At 37.7% G+C, this 9,181-nt stretch overlaps 2 protein-coding genes across 2 annotated transcripts; one reads left to right on the forward strand and one right to left on the reverse strand.

Moving 5' to 3' along the window:
• Positions 1 to 130: 130 nt before the first annotated feature.
• Positions 131 to 5,111, forward strand: LOC107486844 (serine/threonine-protein kinase PBS1). Its single transcript, XM_016107408.3, has 5 exons — positions 131 to 874; positions 1,293 to 1,498; positions 2,215 to 2,404; positions 3,660 to 4,051; positions 4,141 to 5,111. Exons 1-5 carry the CDS (start codon positions 709 to 711, stop codon positions 4,618 to 4,620), a joined length of 1,434 nt encoding a protein of 477 aa, XP_015962894.1. The 5' UTR covers positions 131 to 708; the 3' UTR covers positions 4,621 to 5,111.
• A 2,175-nt stretch (positions 5,112 to 7,286) lies between these two features.
• On the reverse strand, positions 7,287 to 8,970 carry LOC107486845 (bidirectional sugar transporter N3). The gene is made up of 6 exons (XM_016107409.3): positions 8,782 to 8,970; positions 8,656 to 8,692; positions 8,347 to 8,557; positions 8,058 to 8,219; positions 7,863 to 7,982; positions 7,287 to 7,776 (listed from the first exon to the last, which is right to left on the reverse strand). Exons 1-6 carry the CDS (start codon positions 8,825 to 8,827, stop codon positions 7,525 to 7,527), a joined length of 828 nt encoding a protein of 275 aa, XP_015962895.1. The 5' UTR covers positions 8,828 to 8,970; the 3' UTR covers positions 7,287 to 7,524.
• Positions 8,971 to 9,181: the final 211 nt, after the last annotated feature.

Here is a 9,181-nt window from a genome sequence, read left to right on the forward strand (position 1 = left end):
TTTTAAATTTAAATTTTATTTTATTAATATATTACAGACCTTCTAAATTATGAAATTAAATTTTAAATAAAAATATAATTCTTTTCTTATAGTTAAATGTTTTCCAAACAAATTCGAAAAGCGTTGATGTTATGAATGGGGCGGAAGACTTGAAAAGGCGAGAACCCGAGAGGGGTATAAAGTATAAACAGCGAGGGCAGGTGATTGGGATCCCATCCCAATTCCCAAGAGAAAAGTAACGGTATATGTGTTTTTTTAACGGTGAGCGTGAACTGAATTGAAGGTCTCCGTCGGCACTTGGCAGCACGCAACAATGAATTGAAGCCCTTTGTCTTTGATTTGATTTCATAGTTAGTGGCGTTTGGTGGAGTTGGATTCGTTGTGTCGCGTTTGTCTTTTGGGGTATGAATATATGATCGGGCTGGGGTGTGTTTTGTGTGTTAAGTGCTGTAGAGGAGAGAGTTGGAATCTGTTTGGATGAGCGTGTGGTTGACTGCGACTTTGACCCCTTTCCCTTTTTCCCCTTTCCCTTTGGGATTGCTGTAAATATAAGCAGCTCTCCTTGCTAGCTGCCCTCTTCTTTTCCAGAAGAGAATCCTCAATCCATCCATCCATCCATCCGTCACTCGTCAAATCAAGTAGAAGGCTCGAATTGAATTTGATTGATTAGTTCCGTTTGGGGGACAGTGACAGAGCAAGAAGAGCATCATGGGTTGCTTCTCTTGTTTCGATTCGAGGGAGGATCAGAAGCTGAATCCCCATGGCAAGCACGATCACGATCACGATCATCTTCGCAAGCAGCATCAGCAGCAGCAGCAGCACCCTCACCCATCCAATCAAGCTCTACCTTCTCACATCTCCCGATTGCCCTCTGGTTAGTATCTATCTGATTCTCAATCTCTTTGATTTCTCCGTCAAACAACAAACAAGGCTTCTCCCTTTGCTCTCCTCTTCTCGCCAACAAACTGGATCTCCCCTATCATACTGATTGCATCGCAATGCCCCCACTATCCCGATTTCATTTGGGATTGGCATTTCCTTATTTCCGATTTCAATATGTATCTGCCATATGCCTTAATTAAGTACGACTTACTATCAGTATTAGGTGAACTGAATTGCAGAAGCTTCATCTTGCCACATCCTATTTGAATGACACAGTACATCTGTATTGTACTGTATTCTATTGGGTACTGGTGATCGGTGAATTCAGGATCTGTTACTGTTTTTTGTCTTAGGGGAATTTGCCAATACTTATGGATCTGCTGTTCTTTCTGTTGGGGTGTGTGTTGCAGGAGCAGACAAGTTGAGGTCCAGAAGTAACGGGGGCTCCAAAAGGGAGCTGCCTGCTCCCAAGGATGGGCCTGGTGTCCAAATTGCTGCTCAAACTTTTACCTTCCGTGAGCTTGCAGCTGCAACTAAGAACTTCAGGCCGGAGTCCTTCATAGGGGAAGGTGGTTTTGGAAGGGTCTACAAAGGGAAGCTGGAGAGCACTGGTCAGGTACAATCTCTCTGTTGATTCACTCACGATTATGGATGACATCCAGTTATATTTTCACCCTGAAAGAAGCAAGGGCTAAACAAAATAATGTTCTGTTCCAATGGATCTTTTTGGCCCTGAAAGACACACGTGCTATCTCAGACTCGGACGTTATTCTCTGATTTTTTACATAAGCCGTTCCTAGTATCACATGGTGAAAGGATTGTAAAGTTGTGAACCAAGATAAAAGCAAATCTTTGAAGTAGGACAAAGGTTGTGTTAGGTAATTAACAACCAATGGCAGCACTGTTGAATCTTTTATGACCATCAGTCCAATAGAGACTGATGATGATTCATCCATGGAGTGAGACATGTCTTGCTTGTTGTTTTCTTTATGATAACTTGATATATTTGAAATAGNNAACAGAGGCTATGGTTATTATGATTCTTTTGATGAATTTAATTCCAAACTAGCATCCAAATGATTTGTGTGTGTTTAAATCTGATCTAGTTATTTCAGTGATCCGCAAAAACCTGTGTGTGGCATATTTTAGGATTTGACTGTGTTAGATGCCCGAGAGGATAATAAAGAAACACCGTGCACACACAATTTCCAATTTTTAGTTTCACCAACTTGCTTTGCATGCGTTTTCCTGTAACTTCTACAGCACAAAATGGTTTTAGAATAAAAAAGCACTTAGTGATTGTTGAGTCCTAACGTTTGTTTACGTTAACAGGTTGTTGCTGTTAAACAGTTAGACAGAAATGGTCTTCAGGGTAATCGGGAATTCCTTGTCGAAGTTCTAATGCTTAGTCTTCTACATCACCCTAACCTTGTGAATCTCATCGGATACTGTGCGGATGGTGAACAGCGCCTCCTTGTTTATGAATTTATGCCATTGGGATCATTAGAAGACCACCTTCATGGTAGGATACTATGGTTACTCTCTCCTTATTCTCAACTTTGAATTTCTTTCTTATAGGTTAATCTTTCTCATATATGTGGAAGTACGAAATTATTATTCTCCATTTTACATTTCCTAATTCCTTAACACCAGAACACTGGTCAACGTGTTTTAAACAAAATGCAGTCTCAAATCTCAATGGTACTTGTGTAGCCTTAAGCCTTACGCAGATTGCATGAAAGGAAGGACTCTATTAGAAAGCATTATGTATGCTTGTTTAGCATTTTTGTGGTAGATGCAGAGGAACATAATTCAATGGTTAAAAGGAAATAGCTGTCTCATGTAGAATAGCTCTTCTTGCAGAGTTGGCTAAGTTCTTGCAGGCCTACTTTTGTTCTCTATTTTGCATGTTGCCATTCTTTTCTTATTCTCTGCTTAAAGGTTATAAAACAAAATTCGCTTCTGTTGATTTTAACTCTTCAGTGGCCTTCAGTTTTGACCTTATTACAGTGACAACTGACAACCAATGTTTGTTGTGCTGGTATGAGAACACCAACACTCATTATATTACATGCTTTTAAACTTTTTGTTCTTTTTTCCCTCTCATGAATATGGTTATATCTGTTAACAGTGTTTCTAGTTGCTGCTTGAGATTTCAACAAACTGGATTCCATAAGGATTCAGCTTCCTCGATAAAATCATATCATCTGTGATTGGGATGATTTGTTGTGGTTTCTCATTTTAATGTGCTCTTTTCAATGTGGTCATTTTCTACAAAATGAAGTTAAAATATATTGCTTTTTTGAACTAGCCAGTTTTATATATTTCCTATTTTGTTGCTCTCTTGTTCTCTCTTGTTCCACCGGTATATCACGTTGAGGTAGGATGATCAGGCTGGCTTTCAGGTTCAAGCCAGAATGCCCAATGCATGGCTCAGAAATCTGTGGACATTCAAAACCATGAGATAAGGTGTTTTCATATTGAAAAATGAGATTAAGCTCATTAATTGAAAATCCTTTCAATGTTCCAACTTTTCAAGAAGGCTTCCATATAATAAGTAAATTGATAGGTTTGGCTGGTGGTAGAGTTCATTCTTTTGTACTTGGTTGCATATTTTTCTGTCTTCTGAATTCTGATTACTGAGGAGTGTGTTCGGATTTTGAGAAGAGTGAGAACAAATGCCATGTTTAATGCAGCAAAATTACTTCCTTCTCAAGTTTAATGCAATTGACATAATAACAGTTAATGTTTAGTTCTCGTGATTGGCTTTCATGCAGATCTTCCCCCTGATAAAGAACCATTGGATTGGAACACTAGGATGAAAATAGCTGCAGGGGCTGCAAAAGGACTGGAATACCTGCATGACAAGGCAAATCCTCCGGTTATTTATAGAGACTTCAAGTCATCTAATATATTACTCGACGAAGGATACCACCCCAAGCTTTCTGACTTCGGTCTTGCAAAGCTAGGTCCTGTGGGTGACAAGTCACACGTTTCTACACGTGTGATGGGAACTTATGGTTACTGTGCTCCTGAGTATGCTATGACTGGACAACTGACTGTCAAGTCCGATGTATACAGTTTTGGAGTGGTGTTCTTAGAGCTGATTACAGGCCGTAAAGCAATTGACAGCACCCAACCACATGGAGAACAAAACCTTGTCACATGGGTTGTCCTTAATTCTTCTCTTGACTCCTAATTTTTAGTTTGCAAAGGATATACTCTAAGAGGTAATGGTGATTTTGTATGTTTGAGCAGGCACGTCCACTGTTCAATGACCGTAGGAAGTTTTCAAAGCTGGCTGATCCAAGGCTGCAGGGGAGGTTTCCTATGCGAGGCCTTTACCAGGCTCTAGCTGTGGCATCCATGTGCATCCAAGAATCCGCTGCCACGCGTCCTCTGATTGGGGATGTGGTGACTGCCCTCTCCTATTTGGCCAACCAGGCATATGACCCCAACAATACTGGGCATGGTAATAGGGGCTCTGGTGATGACAAAAGGAACAGAGATGATAAAGGTGCAAGATTATTGAAAAATGATGAAGCTGGAGGATCTGGACACAGATGGGACTTGGAAGGATCTGAGAAAGATGAGTCTCCCAGAGAAACTGCAAGGATGTTGAACAGAGATCTTGACAGAGAACGTGCTGTGGCTGAAGCAAAAATGTGGGGAGAGAACTGGAGAGAAAAAAGAAGACAGAGTTTGGAACCAGGAAGTTTTGATGCTACTAATGTGTAGTGTCCTATGAGCAAATCCCAGCACCAACCGTCATTTACAAGATGGGTTTGTGGCTATGGAAGGTGGATATCCATTTGAGGAGCTCATCTTTCTTTGAGCTGACCTAAACAAATCTGAGTAGCCATTTCGGTAGAAGGATGGGCTCTAATTAGTTTACAATCAGTCAGTCTAGCTGCCATTTCTTGCCATGGCTGCAGCAGCATAAAGGAACCTTGTTACAAAATGTTCTCTAACTGAACCTTTTTCGCAACTGCCATCCCTTTGTTTCTTTTTTGCTTACCTCCCTGAACTCAAGCATAGTGGATACTTGTACATTATCTGCTATTATGAGTCATTCTCAGAATCGTTGGAGCAAAATCATCCTCAGATAAAAATGCTTCTTCCAGCCTTCCCCCCTCCCCCCTTCTTTTTCACATTGAAGAAACATAGAATGGAATCTTTATAGTGTGTCTATCGTAATTTCAGGATTTATAATATCAGGTTGTTAGAAATTGCTCAGAGTTAGAGTAAGTAGAGGCTTGATTGGGTGAGTTTTTAAAAGAATATTATTTTTAAATTTTAAGTGATTTTTTTAAAAGATTTTATAGAAAAAAAAAACAATTTCATATTTAAATATTCAATATAAGTAATAAAAATTATGTTAATAAAAGATGTAAATTGTGGTGATATTTTTAGTGTTTTTATTTTTATTATTAAAAATTTACAAAATAAACTCTGAATAATCGTGCTTTATTGATTTACACCTTATTTATCTAGCAAAATCGAGTCATTGGATATAAAGGCTAAAATAATCTCTCAAATTTAGCTTGTTTAGTATTACCAAATCAAATCTTAGTATAAATAGTATTCGTCAAAAAGGTCGTAAATCATTCTTTCCATATAATGAACAAAAAATTATCTTTCTAATTGAAAGAAATTTGAAAATTTGACTCAAACTTAAAGAGAGAAAGAACTTTGAAAATATTTACTTAGAGGGAATCAACTCGATAGACTCCATAAAAATAAACAATTGTTACGCGAGCTATTTCACAAATAATGCTAATTCAATACTCTATTTGTTTATTAAAAAAATTAGCCTTTTTTTTTTTTGGAATAAGGAGGTTAAAACCCCGAAAAGAAGCAAAAACAGAAACTAAACGGCCCCTCTCATTCTAAGCGTTCCATGCGTGTTCGTAAGCAAAGCGGCAAAGCCTGCATGACATTCAGCAGCGGCGCAAACCTTGGCCTTTCTTGGCAAAACAATCAGCGACAGAGTTAGCTTTATGTAAGGTATGTAACCAATCCACCTTCTGCATGCGCCTCACTAAGGTTGTGATATCATCTAGGAGCGGTCTGCACGGGTGAGAATGAGATGCTGGGCAACCATCCTTGATGAACTTGATTGCTGTGGTAGAGTAGGGGCCGGGTGGGATGAATTTTTGTCCTTCCATTTTGCATTAAAATGATCCGTATCAAATTCGCTCTGTCCTTATTGCGAATAAAAACTAAACTCTAAGGAAAAGTCTAAAGAGCAGTAGCTTTTGTATTTTCTAGTCGGTATTTAACCATCAAAATAAAAGTGAGCAATTTCCCACTATTAGATGTAATCTCACACCATTAAAAATACAAATAGTCAATTGATGGTTACAAGACACCAAAATTACTAACCCCTAACATTCCTCAAACTCTAATATAAAAAATTAAACTCTAATCTGTTCCGTTCTTAAAATAACTAATCTCCCGTTACTCACCTCTATTTAGTAAAATGTTCTCGTCTTTGTTTTATTTCTCTATCTGCTCTGTGTTTATTTCCGTTAAATTTTAAATTATTTTAAAAAAATTAATATAATCATAATAACATCTTATACAATTTAATTAAATATATAAGTATGAGGAGCCAATGAAATATTTATACAATGTGTACAATGAAAATTTATGGAGTATTAGAGATATAATTATTAGTGTTACATTTTCCCATCAGCCGAAACTTTTGGGGTGAGTGGTATCATGACATGGTATTAAAACGCTAGATTCGAAAGGTAAATCCAACCATTCTCTAACATATTTTTTGTAGTGAAAGCTACTCTTTGAACCTTTCTTCATCCCAAGAACCTGAAATAGAGAGAAAATCATTGAGTGATGTGCTGAGAAGCCTGCTGCGCTAGAATGTCCATACTCATGCTCCACATCCATTTGTGTTTCCAAAATTAATGTGGGTTTCATCTCCAATACGCTTGATATAGCATTCTTCTCCACATCCTTCCAAGAGGTTGTATTTAATATTTTGTTCAAGTTTTAAAAATTTTAAACAAAAAATTGTTAACTTAACACGATCAAAACGATAGTTTCATACATCTTTTTAAACGATCAAAAATTACTATTTTAATATGATAAAAACGATAATTTCAACTGTTATTTTAAAGAAACAAAAATTATAATGTTATTAAAAAAGACGATTAAAATAATCATTTTAAATGATAAAAAAATCATTTTATCAAATAAATATGAGATTTTCAACAATCCTTTCAAATGATAAAAAATACCACTTTAATTAAGTCGGTAAAATTCTATTTTAAACAACAAAAAATACGATTTCAATCCGGTAAAAACGACCATTTCCATCCGCAGATACATATATTAGAGCTGCATTATAATTGTGAGTATGTAATATGTATAGCTAGAGAAGGTAAGCATGAAGATGAGTTTATCCCATTGATAAGGAAAGACATACAGAATAACAATGGTAGAATCAGTAGTACAGTAACCACTAATTAACTAGCTAGCTAGTACATGTTATAAATAATCATTATATATCATTATCATCTAGGTAGCGGCCTACAACTTAAATAGCCTAAATAAATTCAAAGTACACATACGGAATAATATATATGAGAAGAATGCATGGGTGATGGCATGACGAATCAATCACACGCATTCAGGTTGAGTTGCAGGTGCAGCGATTTTCTCCTTCTCATGATTTCCATCTTCTTGTTCTCCGTTGATCTTCGCCTTTGCTTGCTGCTGCTCCTCCACCAGAGCCAAAGAGGTGGCTATCACAATGCTCTTGAGTGGCTCTTGCGGTGCTTTCTCTTCCTTTGTTTTGTTGCTGCCTTTCCTGTAAATACCATACAGCACCATCTGGACTAACCCCAGTCCAAAACCCAGCACATTTGGCAGCTGCCATTCACAACACATGAACAAAATTAATAATTCATTATTCAATATTCTGCATGCTGCTTTATCATTCAACGGTATGTACTTACAGCAATGCATATGTCCTTGAGAAAGAGACCATAACCAAACCACATTACAGCACTCAATGTGAGTGTAAATGACAAATTGAAAGGCATAAACTCCACACTCTTGGTCCGAATAACTTGTGCCTGCAGCAAGAAATTATTAGTTAAACACTGAATATATACGTTGAGGGCGTCGAAACTAATAAAGTACCCACGTACCACAATGCTTAGTGGTGCCGCAAAGACACTGACTGAGATAGAAACACAAATCCATCCCAAGACTTGGACTCGAAGAGGACCATGCACAGCGAAGTGTGTGACTAAGAGGATCAAACCAAAGGCGCCCACGTTCATCGACGAAAACAGCTTAATAGTTAAGCTCTGCATGCAATAATGTATATCGCTCGCGGCCAGTTAGTTAATGAATTTGTTTAATTTTTATTATTTCATGCACCAAGTTGTGTATATGTATGAAGTATGTTGATGGTATACATATATATATACATACCCTAGCATCCTTGGTGGCATAGATGAGGAACAAGGTGATGTAGATGATTTCAACGACACATCCAAATGAGTTAATGGTTATGAGGAGGAGAGCGTCTCTTTTGACCATCGCGTAGTACAGCCAGAGCATGGAACTGAACAATGCCACTAGGTAAGGCAGTGACTGAAAACCCTCCGTTGACTTCTTCTTGTATATCCGGTAAAATGTCGGGCTGCACCAATTAATACAATCATTAAGGCCAGGTTATATATAAATTTAAGTGGGGCCTATAGCCTAGCCTAGCTCCCAGCAACAGAATAGAGTACTTACATTGGAGCCAGGAACACCATGAATGAAATGACATTACCTGTGCATAAAAAGATATATAGATATTAACTCCGATCCTACTATTATTGTTATGAATAATGCAATGTAAATTGATGGATGAGTACTTACCAAGCATGCCGAAGGTAAAAGCCAAAGTACTGTGACTGATGGCCATTATGCTTTGTTTCTCTTTAGTTTGAGCAACAAGCTAGGCACAAGGAAAAGAAAGAATGATCTAACAAGAGGGTGGAGCCCCTAATTAGACCTTACTAGCTGGTCTGATTATTATCTCGTGCCTGATGCTGCTCTTCATACCTTCACAACTCCACTCAATATATATGCGCGGTCTCGGACTTGCACTCACACACACACCCCAATTAAAAATACAGAATTTAGGTACTTCATTAAATTAAATAAAATAATATATAATAACGAAAGGAAACGAAATGTAGTGCAATGCCATTGGTCATACTAATGCCATATATTCTGATATTTTGAAAAAAGCTCCTGTTGCTCCTCCCAGGGAAGT

The sequence above is a fragment of the Arachis duranensis genome, chromosome 4, assembly GCF_000817695.3.
Source record: "Arachis duranensis cultivar V14167 chromosome 4, aradu.V14167.gnm2.J7QH, whole genome shotgun sequence".
NCBI lineage: Eukaryota > Viridiplantae > Streptophyta > Magnoliopsida > Fabales > Fabaceae > Arachis > Arachis duranensis.

Bases quoted from the DNA above. Each gene is read 5' to 3' on its own strand.
- LOC107486844 (XM_016107408.3), top strand. From the start codon at position 709: ATGGGTTGCTTCTCTTGTTTCGATTCGAGGGAGGATCAGAAGCTGAAT. The intron at 1,499-2,214 runs GTACAATCTCTC...TTACGTTAACAG, and splicing joins AGCTGGAGAGCACTGGTCAG to GTTGTTGCTGTTAAACAGTT. The intron at 2,405-3,659 runs GTAGGATACTAT...GCTTTCATGCAG, and splicing joins ATTAGAAGACCACCTTCATG to ATCTTCCCCCTGATAAAGAA.
- LOC107486845 (XM_016107409.3), bottom strand. From the start codon at position 8,827: ATGGCCATCAGTCACAGTACTTTGGCTTTTACCTTCGGCATGCTTG. The intron at 8,693-8,781 runs GTAAGTACTCAT...TTTTATGCACAG, and splicing joins TTTTACCTTCGGCATGCTTG to GTAATGTCATTTCATTCATG. The intron at 7,777-7,862 runs GTAAGTACATAC...TGTGAATGGCAG, and splicing joins TCAAGGACATATGCATTGCT to CTGCCAAATGTGCTGGGTTT.